General features: G+C 52.4%; 1 protein-coding gene across 1 annotated transcript; it reads right to left on the minus strand.

Annotated features, from left to right (window-relative positions):
• Positions 1 to 1,937: 1,937 nt before the first annotated feature.
• UPK1A (uroplakin 1A) lies at positions 1,938 to 10,654 on the minus strand. The gene is made up of 7 exons (XM_032249532.1): positions 9,915 to 10,654; positions 8,269 to 8,469; positions 6,664 to 6,738; positions 6,424 to 6,531; positions 4,023 to 4,202; positions 2,566 to 2,649; positions 1,938 to 2,486 (listed from the first exon to the last, which is right to left on the minus strand). Exons 1-7 carry the CDS (start codon positions 9,999 to 10,001, stop codon positions 2,442 to 2,444), a joined length of 780 nt encoding a protein of 259 aa, XP_032105423.1. The 5' UTR covers positions 10,002 to 10,654; the 3' UTR covers positions 1,938 to 2,441.
• Positions 10,655 to 12,786: the final 2,132 nt, after the last annotated feature.

The following is a 12,786-nucleotide window of genomic DNA, read 5'->3' on the forward strand; positions in this document are numbered from 1 at the left end:
AAAAAAAAAAAAAAAAAAAAATGCAAGCATGCACATACTTATATTTTTATCAGAGGAGGAATCATACTTGGCATGCTATATTGTAATTTGTTTTTCTCATGTCACCATTTCCCAAATATTTTTTTCATGCCATTAAATATTCTTTTGCAGTGGTTTTTTTTTTTTTTTTTGAGATGGAGTCTCGCTCTGCCACCCAGGCTAAACTGCAGTGGCACGATTTTGGCTCACTGCAACCTCTGCCTCCCAGATTCAACCATTACTTTTTTACCACTATGTGGTAAAAAAGGCTGGACAGAGCATAGTTAATTTACCCAGTTCCCTACTGATGGTCATTTAGGTTAGTGTAATGAACATCCTCACATGGGCTTTCCAGTTATTATGACATCTTTTTATAATCAACTCGCATACAGCTGTCTCCTGTAAAAATTATTTATTATGCTGGGCATGGTGGCTCACACCTGTAATCCCAGCACTTTGGGAGGCTGAGGTAGGTGGATCACCTGAGGTCGGGAGTTGGAGACCAGCCTGACCAACAAGGAGAAATCCTGTCTCTACTAAAAATACAAAATTAGCTGGGCATGGTGGCGCATGCCTGTAATCCCAGCTACTCAGGAGACTGAGGCAGGGGAATCACTCGAACCCGGGAGGTGGAGGTTCCGGTGAGCCGAGATTGCATCACTGCACTCCAAACCGGGCAACAAGAGCAAAATTCTGTCTCAAAAAATTATTTATTATAATTATTTATTTATATGTATGTGTGTATGTGTGTGTGTGTGTGTGTGTGTGTGTGTGTGTGTGTTTTTTGAGACTGAGTCGAGCTCTGTAGCCCAGGCTGGAGGGCAATGGTTCGATCTGGGCTCACTGCAACCTCTGCCTCCTGAGTTCAAGCAATTCTCCTGATTCAGCCTCCCGAGTAGCTGGGACTACAGGTGCCCACCACCATGCCTGGGTACTCTTGCATTTTTAGTAGAGACAGGGTTTCACCATATTGACCAGGCTGGTCTCGAACTCCTGGCCTCAAGTGATCTGCCTGCCTCGGCAAGTGCTGGGATTGCAGGTGTGAGCCACTGTTCCCGACCACAATTTGATTCTTAATGGTTTGCTGTCATGGACCCCTTAGAGAACTTGCTGGAAGCTGTATCCTTAGCAGAAGGATGTTTATCACCTATGAGTCTCAAGAGCCTGGTACCTGGATTTTCCTTTAATAAACAACTCCCCTTCCAACACGGCCACTGCATGCACCCTTAGCAGGGTCAGCAAGCCAGGTGCCATCCCTTTCCCAACCTAATGATGGGCCTAGAACCTAAGCCAAGACGGCGAGATTCAACTCTGGACCTTGGCTACAGCCCTTGGGAGAGAGGCTCTTTCTCTCTGTTGCATTGCTTAGTCATAAAGATCTAAGTCTGGAGTTGCCAGAGAAATCCTGTCTGAGAATGAAGCAGGTTTCCTGGACACTTAGATTGAACACCTAGATCCAGACATGCCTGAAGCTAGCCCCATTGACTCAGTTACGTGAGCTGATAAATTCCATTTTATGCTTCAGTCAGTGACAGTTGGGTTTCTGCCACTTCCATCAGAACAGTTTTTTTTTCCTTTGGAGACAGGGCCTCGCTTTGTCACCCAGGTTGGAGTGCAATGGTGCAATCTTGGCTCAACTTCCACCTCCTGGGTTCAAGAGATTTGTCTGCCTCAGCCTCCAGAGTAGCTGGGATTAGAGATCTGTACCACCTCATCTGGCTGATTTTTGCTTTTTTGTAGAGATGGCCGGGGGGAGGGTCTCACCATTTTGGCCAGGCTGGTCTCGAACTTGTGACCTCAGGTGAACTGCCCACCTTGGCCTCCCAAAGTGCTGGGATTACAGGCGTGAGCCACTGCGCCCGGCCTAGAACAGTTCTTGTTCATTCTCCCTTGACCCAAAAGAAAACAAACTCATTCACTCATTCATCCATTCATTATTTATTATCTAAGAAGTGCTCAGCCCCATGCTGGGTGATGATGGGGATAGTAAAGTGACCATGACAGGCTCTCACAGCAATCGAGGCTTCCAGAGCTTAAATGACAATCACAAACAGCAAGAACGGTGTTGACAAAGCAAATGACATTCAGCAAAAATGGCGACACCTGCTGTGAAGGAGGAGCTCAGAGAGCTACAAGAGCTGGGATCAGGGAGAGGTCCCTTGAAAGATGGGCAGGAACCAGCCGATGGGAATGAGGTCAAGGGCCAAGGGTCCATGCACACAAGCCTTGGGTTTCAGGGCACACCTGAGGCACAGTAGGACTCAGGAACCCAGAAAAAGATCCTGGATGTGGAAGGAGGGAGGGGCTAGGGAGGTCGGGAGGGGAGAGGTGAGGCAGCCATCCAGGCCCCAGTGGAGGAAGCAGGAGGAGGCGGAGGAGGCAGAGCAGGCCAGGGCGCGTATATGGCCTTCCCATCTTGTCCCTCAGAGCGTGGTGTAGAAATACATAGCTATCAGCATGACCGGGAGCTGGCAAGGAGGCAGCGAGATGAGGGCACTCCACCCCTCATCCCCAGCCCACCCGGCCTGTGGGCTCCCCGCCTCTCACCGTCCACATCAGGATGGCAAACCCAAACCATGAGATGCCCCACGTGTAGCTGTCGATGGCATGGCCGATGTGCTCGAAGCAGCCCTGAGCAGGGGGTGGGGGAGTTTTGAGAAGAACGACCATGAGGCTGGCTGATGAAGGCGAGAGTCAATGTGCGCCTTCCCTGAGCCTCAGTTTTCTCACCCGTGCAATGGGGACCATGGCACTATCCACCTCCTCAGGTGGTTTTGGGGCCCCAGGGAGCTGATGTTGAACCCAAGCCCTGAATAAGTAGGTGCTGCCTGCTGATGGCTATGACAGTCTGAGAGTGATTTTGCTTACAGCTGGCTTTCCTTTTTTTTTTTTTTTTTGAGTCTCTGCTGCCCAGGCTAGAGTGCAGTGGCACCATCACAGCTCACTGCAGCCTCGACCTCCTAGGCTCAAACGATCCTCCTGCCTTAGCTTCCCCAGGAGCTGGGATTACAGGCGCACACCACTACTCCTGGCTAATTTTTTGTAGTTTTGTGTAGACACTGGGTCTTGATATGTTACCCAGGCTGGTCTTGAGCTCCTGACCTCAAGCGATCCTCCTGCCTTGGCCTCCCAAAGTGCTGGGATTACAGGCGTGAGCCACTGTGCTCAGCCCTATTGTTTTGTTTTCTTTTGTTTGATGATTTGTTTGGTTTGAGACGGAGTTTCACTCTGTCGCCCAGGCTGGAGTGCAGTGGTGCAATCTTGGCTCACTGCAAACTTTATCTCCTGGGTTCAAGTGATTCTCCCACCTCAGCCTTCTGAGTAGCTGGGATTCCAGGCACATACCACTGTGCCCGGATAATTTTTGTATTTTTACTAGAGATGGGGTTTTGCCATGTTGGTCAGGCTGGTCTCAAACTCCTGACCTCAAGTGATTTGTACACCTAGGCCTCCCAAAGTTCTGGGATTACAGGAGTGAGCCATTTCGCCCAGCCCTATTGTTGCTCTTATTCCTGGACAAGCTGAGAAAAGTAGCAGGTGCCAGGTCTGGATCAGACGGACCCTGGGTGCATCCTGCTGACTTGAGAGAGAGTTGGGAGAGCATGAGAAAATCAGAGAGGGGTCTCAGCACAGTGGCTCACCAGCCTGGCCAACATGGTGAAACCCCATCTTTACCAAAAACACAAAAATTAGCTGGGAGGGTAGCATGCCCCTGTGATCTCAGCTGCTCTGGAGGCTGAGGTGAGAGAATTGCTTGAACCGGGAGGCAGGGGCTGCAGTGAGCCAAGAGTGAGCCACTGCACTCCAGCCTGGGCGACAGAGCAAGACTCGGTCTCAAAAATATAAAAGAAAAGAAAAACAAGAAAATCAGAGAGGGGAGGAGGAGAGGGAAAAAGCTAGACAGCCAGCCAGAAAGGGAGAAGGACATAGAATCAGAGAGGGAGCAGTGACCAGAGGAAGACAGACAGATGGACAGACAGGTGCAGCAGGGCAGAGGGCCACACCTTGGTGAACAGGTAGTCCATGTGGCCCAGGCGGCAGCCCTCCTCATTGAGGGGGATGAAGTTTCCCGTCCGGCGACAGCACAGTGGGGGCCAGGGGAACACCACCTCCGGAGTGGCTGCCCGGAAAGCTGATGTGAAGTTCACCCAGTCCATGGGACCAGATGTGCCACAGCATTCTTGCTGGAGAGAAAGGCGGAGGGTCAGGCAGGCCCGGGCTCAGAGAGGACAGTCACTTGCCTGAAGTCACACAGCAAAGAGAGGCAGGGCTGGCCTTTGACACAGCTGGAGCCAACTTCCCCATGTCCTGGACCTCCAAGCGAGTGTGTCAGGTGGTATCTGTGTGTGTGAGCACGGAGCAGACGATATTTGTCCCAGGACCATGAGGCTCATGGGGGATTTGGATCAAACCCGCACCTCTGACTTATTTTCAAATATTTTTGCCGGGTGCAGTGTCTCACGCTGGTAATCCCAGAATTTTGGGAGGCCAAGGCAAGTGGATCACCTGAGGTCAGGAGTTCAAGACCAGCATGAGCCACATGATAAAACCCCATCTCTGCTGAGAATACAAAATTAGCCGGGTGTGGTGGTGCGCGCTTGTAATCCCAGCTACTCGGGAAGCTGAGCCAGGAGAATTGCTTGAACCCAGGAGGCAGAGGCTGCAGTGAGCAGAGATCATGCCACTGCACTCCAGCCTGGGAATCAAGAGCGAAACTCCGTCTCAAAAAATACAATAAAATATTTTTATCAACAATTATGCTGATGAAATGACACAAAAAGGACAGACGTCTGGCTTTTCCTGGCCTTGGTAAGAAATCCAGGTGTTTTATTTGTGGCTCCTGAATCAGGAAAACATAGGTTTGGGAATCCTTCAAACATGGGTTCAAATCCTGGCTAGCAAGAGGACTTGGGTTTTCCTTGAGTCCTCAATTTCTTCCTTTTTTTTCTGCAAGAGAGTCTCCCTCTGTCGCCCAGGCTGGAGTGCAGTGGCATGGTCTCAGCTCACTGCAAACTCCGCCCCCTGGGTTCAAGCCATTCTCCTGCCTCAGCCTACCGAGTAGCTGGAATCACAGGTGTGCGCCACTATACCTGACTAATTTGTGTATTTTTTGTAGAGACAGGATTTTACCATGTTGGCCAGGATAGTCTCGAACCCGTGGCCTCAAGTACTCTGCCCACCTCAGCCTCCCAAAGTGTTGGTATGATAGGTGTGAGCCATGAGCCACTGCATCCGGCCAATCTTCCTCCTCCGATGCAATATCAAGTTGGATTTGACGAAGAGTGTATCTCTTCAAACCTGGCAGTCTGAGTTTGAGTCCTTCCAGGTCTGTGACCTGCCAGCTGTGTGACCTCATCCAAGATATTCAACCTCTTTCTTTGGCCTCCTCATCACTAAAAAGGCGATCTCCCTTATGGCATGGTAGTGAGGATTAAATAAGCTCTGAAAGTGCTTTGAGGCCAGGCACTGGTGACTCATGCCTGTAATCCCAGCCGTTTGGGAGGCCAAGGCGGGAGAATCACTCGAATCCTGAGCCCAGGAGTTCGAGACCAGCCTAGGCAATAGAGCAAGACCCTGTCTCCACAAAAAAACAATTTAAAAAACTTAGCCGGGTGTGGTGGGGTGCACCTGTTTTCCCAGCTACTTGGGAGGTGGAGGCGGGACGATCACTAGAGCCCAGGAGTTGGAGGCTGCAGTGAGCTATGTTCACCCCATGCACTCCAGCCTGAGCAACAGGGCAAGAATCCATCTCAAAATATGAAAATACAAGTCCTCTGAACAGTGTTAAACAAAGTTAGTGCTCCGCGAATGGTGCCGTTACTATCATTGTTATTACTGTCAACATTTCTCTTGAGCGGTATGTGTAGGCTAAGGGGAGGGGCTCTGGAGCCAGGCTGCCGGTTCCAATCCCAGCTCTACGGCATGGCCTCGCGCAAGGGACTTTCTCTTTCTGGGCCTGTTTACTCACCTGGAGAACGGTGATGGATGACCGCAGCCCTGCTCGCCTGGCCATCTCATGAGTAATGTCTTTTTTTTTTTGAGACGGAGTTTCGCTCTTGTTACCCAGGCTGGAGTGCAATGGCGCGATCTCGGCTCACCACAACCTCCACCTCCTGGGTTCAGGCAATTCTCCTGCCTCAGCCTCCTGAGTAGCTGGGATTACAGGCACGCGCCACCATGCCCAGCTAATTTTTGTATTTTTAGTAGAGACAGGGTTTCACCATGTTGACCAGGATGGTCTCGATCTCTTGACCTCGTGATCCACCTGCCTCGGCCTCCCAAAGTGCTGGGATTACAGGCTTGAGACACCGTGCCCGGCGAGTGATGTCTTTAAGGCACTCACTCCTCTACAAGAGGAAATAGCGGGAGCCCCAGGCCCTCCCAGCACCGGTCCACCGCGCCCACCTCAATCATGACGCGGTCCCAGAGGCGGGTCAGCTCCTGGCCCTGTTCGGTGTCCGCGCTGTAGAAGGTCAGCATCTGCTTGGTGATCAGGGATGGATTAGACACCATCTGCAGGGAGCCGGAAGAACAGGGGCCCGCAGGGCTGTTGGGTGGGGAGCCGGGGCGGCCTCTGACCCGCCGCGCCGGACCCTCGCCCCTCCCACACAGGTCAGGCCCCTCCCCGGGCCTCGCCCCGCTCACGTAGTCACGGTGGGTATAGGACGTGATGCAGGAGGCGCACTCGAAGATGAAGACAATGAGCATGAGCACCAGGTACTGGGGAGATCAGAGGGAGGATGGCGCGTTGGGCAGAGCCGGTGAAGCCACACCCCCACCAGGGACGAATCGTTGTGGAAATGCAACTTTTTAAAAAGTTTAGGGCAGTGTGAATGGTAGCATCTGTAATATATGGTGGGTATTCAGGTGTTCGCTGTATAAGTCTTCCAACTTTTCTGTGTTTGAAATATTTAATTATTTTTGAGACAGGCTGGGCATGGTGGGTGGCTCACGCCTGTAATCCCGGCACTTTGGGAGGCCAAGGGGGCCATCACCTGAGGTCAAGAGTTCGAGACCAGCCTGGCCAACATGGTGAAACCTCATCTCTACTAAAAATACAAAACTTCGGGCCAGGCATGGTGGCTTACCCCTGTAATCCCAGCACTTTGGGAGGCCGAGGCGGGTGGATCACTTGAGGTCACGAGTTCATGACCAGCTCGGCCACCATGGCAAAACCCCATCTCTATTAAAAATACAAAGATTAGCTGGGCATGACGGCATGTGCCTGTAGTCCTAGCTACTCGGGAGGCTGAGTAGGAGAAGCGCTTGAACCCAGGAGGCAGAGGCTGCAGTTAGCCAAGATCACACCACTGCACTTCAGCCCAGGCGACACAGTGAGACCCTGTCTCTTAAAACAAAACAAACAAACATAATACGATGTTCTCAGATAAACAGAGACATGTGACACAGACTAGGTGTTGGAAGATATAAAGGAACTTGGGTGAATTTGGTGGATTGTGTCAACGACATGGAGGGTGGGAGAAAAAGAAAGCTCAATAGCTGATGTTTGTTGAAAATTCTTTTCCTAGCCTCCCCTGCACCTTCACCCATAAAGCAACAGGAGGTTGCATGCGGATGTGTGAACTCCGCTGCTGGGAGACGGGATGACATCACACAACACACCTGACTGCTTTAAAACAATGTGCTTATCACTCAGAAATGTGCACTCCAGTATTTACAGGAAAGTGACTTGGCATCCAGAATGTGCTTCAAGATACCCAGAAGAAAAGTGTGGGAGAAGGGGGGTGGAGGAGACAATGTGGGCGGTCCGCGGCTGATGTTGCTGGGCAGGTGAGAGGTGTGCGGGGCTCAGACACCACATACTCTAGTCTAGTCCACAATCGAAATTTCCCATAAGACACCTGGAAAGAAAGGCTGGGTGCGGTGCCTCACGCCTGTAATCCCAGCACTTTGGGAGGCCGAGTTGGGAGAATCATTTGAGCCAGGAGTTCAAGACCAGCCTGGGCAACATAGTGAGACGCCCCCCATCTTTACCAAAAACAAAAAACAAAAATTCAGCCCTGCTACTCAAGTCCTCCTGCTGTGCAGAGCCTGCTTCTCTCCCTGTGCCCTGGTTTCTTTGTGAAACGGGTACCTGCTGGGCCTGGGTTATTGGGCTGTGGGAAGACTGAGTGAGAGATGCCTGGATGCCTGAGTGTAGCACCGTGGGGAACTCGTGCTGGTGGCTGGCGAGGCACCTGCCACTGAACTGGCTCCCAGTGTCCCTCTCCCCCCTCCCCCAGGCCTTACCGTGAGGACCATGGAGCGGCGACGGCAGAGCGCGGCGCCGACACCAAAGCTGGCGACCACGAAGAAGGAGAAGCCACAGAAGATGGCGATCCAGGCACCAGCGAAAACGTCATCCTTGCCCGAGACGCCCATCAGTGGGTACACGCGGTACTGGTCAGTTGTCACCCATACTGTCTCGGCAAACAGGGCCAGGCCTGACAGCTGACAGAGCGGCGGGTTAGAAAGGTCTGCTCGGGACCAACAGCCCTGGCACCAGGCATCTCCAAGAGCAAGTTCCTTCCCCATTCGGAGCCTCCACCGCCCTCTCAGTAAAGCAGGCAAAGACCTCCCCTTCCATGAGCAGTGATGAGGGTGAACAGAGGCCAGGAGAGAAGAGGTGGCCCAGCCGACCTCCGACCCCCATACCCCAGCTGCCAGTTGCCTCAAGGATGAAAGGCTGGAGCCGCAGCCTGGCACAGAGAAGACAGTCGGTCCATCTGCCCTCCCTTGACGGTGCTGTTATTCCCCGAGGAGGCGACATGGCCATGGCCATGAAAATTACAAATATGCCAGGCAAGGTGGCTCACCCCTATAATCCCAGCATACTGTGTGAGGCCGAGGTGGGAGGATCGCTTGAGCCCAGGAGTTTGAGACCAGCCTGGGCAACATAGTGAGAGCCCATTTCTACAAAAAATAAAAAATTTAGACAGATGTGGTGATGTGCACCTGTAGTCCCAGCTACTCAGGGGGCTAATGAGCGGGAGGATCAGTTGAGCCCAGGAGTTGGAGGCTGCAGTGAGCTAGGATCACACCACTTTATTGCAGTCTGGGCAACAGAGATAGACCCTGCCTCTAAAACAAACACAAGGCCAGGCGAGGTGGCTCACCCCTGTAATCCCAACACTTTGGAAGGCTGGGGCAGGCAGATCACCTGCGGTCAGAAGTTTGAGACCAGCCTGGCCAACATGGTGAAACCCTGTCTCTGCTAAAAATACAAAAAGTAGCTGGGTGTGGTGCCACATGCCTGTACTCCAATATGGAGAAACCCTGTCTCTACTACAAAATACAAAATTAGCTGGGCATGGTAGCACGTGCCTGTAATCCCAGCTGCTTGAGAGGCTGAGGCAGGAGAATCACTTGAGCCCAGAAGTCGGAGGTTGCAGTTAGCTGAGATTGGCCATTGCACTCCAGTCTGGGTGACAGAATGAGACTCCGTTTCAAAAAAAAAAAAAAAAAAAAAACGAAAACAAAACAAGCACAAAACCAAAACCCAACGTTAATTGAAAGAAAGACGCTGTCATCTTTCCCTCTTGTGGCCTCCTATGCACCAGGGGGTTGCATTATGTCCACAGTGATGCTGACGGTGATAGCCAGCATTGGTTGGGCACTTTCCCTGAGCTGAGGGCCAGGCATGGATCAATCCACATGTCAACAGCCCCCACACAATGACATAATCTACAGATGAGGAAAGAAGGCACAGAGAGGGACAGTCACTTGCTAAGGTCATAGAGCTGGGGAGAGGCAGAGCTGGGGTGTAGATCCACGCTGCGCTGACAGCTGAGTCTGCCCTCAAGGCAGTTCTGGACCCTCGTCCCCCACCCTGAGCTCAGGACTGCCCCCTCCCCACCACACACCCACTCCGCTCCCAGCACCAGGGCGAGTCTCACCAGAATAATGATGTTGCCCACGACGAGCAGGCCCACCACAACTGGAGAACCCTTCTCGGCCTCTGCTGCCGCTGCAGACGCCATCATTCTGCCCGGGACACAGGAGCAGGATGAGACCAGGAGTATAAAGGACTAGCCAGACCCCCAGCTCCGAGCCTCCCCAGCTGTGAGGGCTTGCTCCAGCTCTCTGCAGGGCCCAGGCTGGTACCGCTGTGCCCACAGTTCTGGCATTTTGCAGAAGAGGACACCTGGGCTCCGGTGGGGCAGTCACTGGCCCGAACCAGGCACTGCCGCTCCTGAGCCTCAGATCCCCCATACTGCACCCAGATTCCCAGAGCCCCCTCCTCACCTTCTGTCCCTGGAGCCTCTCTGGCCAGCCCCACCCACTGTGGCTCCATATATATGCCCAGGCCCCTCCTTGGGCCGGTCTCCCAGGAAGGAAGGAGGGTGTGTGTGTGGTGTCGGGGGGTGGACAAGAGGCCGAGCCGGCAGACCAGAATGGGTGAACAGCTTTGATGGGCTCCCTGCCACCCCCATGATTTATAGACCTGAAATTCCAGATTGTGCAGGACCCATGGCCTCTGGGTCCCAGGCTCCCATAGTGGTGGAGGGGTTGGGGATGGAGGGGTGTGAGCACCACCTGCTATCTCTCTTGCCAGGACATGGGTCATCCTGGGAGCAGGAGCAAGATCCAAATCAGGGTGGGGTGTGGTGGCTCAGGCCTGTAATCCCAGCACTTTGGTAAACTAAGGTGGGTGGATCGCTTGAACTCAGTAGTTTGAGACCAGACTGAGTAACATGGTGAAACCCTGGTTCTACAAAAAATACAAAAAAAATTAGCCTGTCGTGGTGGCTCCTGCCTGTGGTCCTAGCTACTCGGGAGGCTGAGGTGGGAGGATCGCTTGAACCTGGACAACAGAGGTTGCAGTGAGCCGAGGTCATGCCATTGCACTCCAGCTTGAGTGACAGAGCCAGGCCCTTTCTCTAAGAAAAAAAAAATTCACTTTGGACCCATAGATGGGTCTTGAATCCCAAAAGTGCCTCTTCTGCTGTGTGGCCTTGGACAGGTGGCTGCTCCTCTGAGAGGCTGGGAGGCCGTGGGGAGGTCCAGGCAGGGACCCCTGCCGGCCCCAGGGCTGGACCAAGGCAGAGCAGTGGGGAGATGAGGGGACAGGTGGAAGGGGTGCTTAGGAGGCTGATTACATAGGCGGTGGGCTAAGGCAGAAGGATGGCACCCAGGATAGGTGTGTGAGGGGAGTCTGCGATGAGTACAAGCGGGAGAAGAACGTGCTAGAAGATGAGAGGGGGCACACTGGGCTTGGTTGCAGAAAAGTCCCCGTTGCCCCGAACACACACAGAGCAAGCAGAGACATTTATTTCTTCAGGCTGCAGAAAGAAAGAGACCTAGGCTCAAATCCCGGTTCCGCCTTTGCATTTGCCCATCTGCGAAATGGGTATCATGAGACCGCTTCCGGGGAGGATGGGGACGCAGCCAGCGCTTGTCCCCTGGGGCTGGTACTGCGGGCGGCCGCGCCCCGAGGCCTGCTCCGGAGACGCGGCGGTCTCTCCAATGCCGCCCCCTCGCGGCGCACGGCTGGCTCTGCAGGCGAAAATGGTGGGGCCTCCCAACACCGTCGCCGGAATTTCTCATCCCCAAAGCTAGGCGGTTTATTGCCTCTCCTGTTGGAGCCATGGCTCCCCCTTGCGGTGTCTGCGAACTCGGCAAACAAATGACACTGGCTTGGAAATAAGATACATGAGATGTTTTCCAATTCAAATAGTTAATTTGGTTTTACTTAACCCACTTTAGATTTTAAAATAGTTTTCCTGAAAATGGATGGGGGGATGGGTCTACGTTGCCCAGACTGGTCTCAAACTCCTGGCCTCAAGTGATCCTCCCGCCTCAGCCTCCCAAAGTGCTGGGATTATAGGCGTGAACCACTGCGCTTGAACAGTTTTTTAAATCTATATGTATATTAAAGAAAATATAAATAATGTACATGAGCAAAGTACACAAGTACACTTTAAAAGTCTGGGCTTAAATAATTTGCAAAATAATAAGGCCATGCTAATAAGTGTACTTTTTTTTTTTTGGAGACAGAGTCTCACTCTGTTGCCCAGGCTGGAGTGCAATGGCTCTATCTCTGCTCACTGCAACCTCCACCTCCGAGGTGCAAGCGATTCTGCTGCCTCAGCCTCCTGAGTAGCTGGAATTACAGGTGCACACCACCACGCTCAGCTAATTTTTGAATTTTTTCAGCAGAGATGGGGTTTCACCATGTTGGCCAGGCTGGTCTCAAACTCCTGACCGCAAGTGATCCGCCCACCTCAGCCTCCCGAAGTGCTGGGATTACAGGCATGAGCCACAGCGCCTGGCCAATATTTTCATTTTCAGGTAGTTGGTAACTGTTAAAATTTGCAAGTTATATAAAATGTCCAATCAAAGCAAAACAATCAATGGGGCGTTAACATGCCGCCAGTCATAAAGGGTATCTATTCCGCTCTGAAACAGAAAGCTGGTGTACTTTGAGGTCAAACTTGAATTTTCATGATTATTTCTTACTGTTACAGAAGTCAGTCTTCAAAACAATAAATGTTGAGGTACTAATTACTTCTTTAAAAAAATTACAATGGCCGGGCGTGGTGGCTCAAGCCTGTAATCCCAGTAATTTGGGAGGTCGAGGCGGGTGGATCACGAGGTCAAGAGATCGAGACCATCCTGGTCAACATGGTGAAACCCCGTCTCTACTAAAAATACAAAAAATCAGCTGGGCATGGTGGCGCGTGCCTGTAATCCCAGCTACTCAGGAGGCTGAGGCAGGAGAATTGCCTGAACCCAGGCTGGAGTGCAATGGCGCGATCTCGGCTCACC

Source organism: Sapajus apella, unplaced genomic scaffold (assembly GCF_009761245.1).
Source record: "Sapajus apella isolate SASKATOON/1434 unplaced genomic scaffold, GSC_monkey_1.0 scaffold68, whole genome shotgun sequence".
NCBI lineage: Eukaryota > Metazoa > Chordata > Mammalia > Primates > Cebidae > Sapajus > Sapajus apella.

Coding starts and splice junctions, on each gene's coding strand:
- UPK1A (XM_032249532.1), bottom strand. CDS start 10,001: ATGATGGCGTCTGCAGCGGCAGCAGAGGCCGAGAAGGGTTCTCCAGTT. Junction 4,203..6,423: donor GGGACCGCGTCATGATTGAG/GTGGGCGCGGTG, acceptor CTTTCTCTCCAG/CAAGAATGCTGTGGCACATC. Junction 2,650..4,022: donor TGGACTACCTGTTCACCAAG/GTGTGGCCCTCT, acceptor CCCCCTGCTCAG/GGCTGCTTCGAGCACATCGG.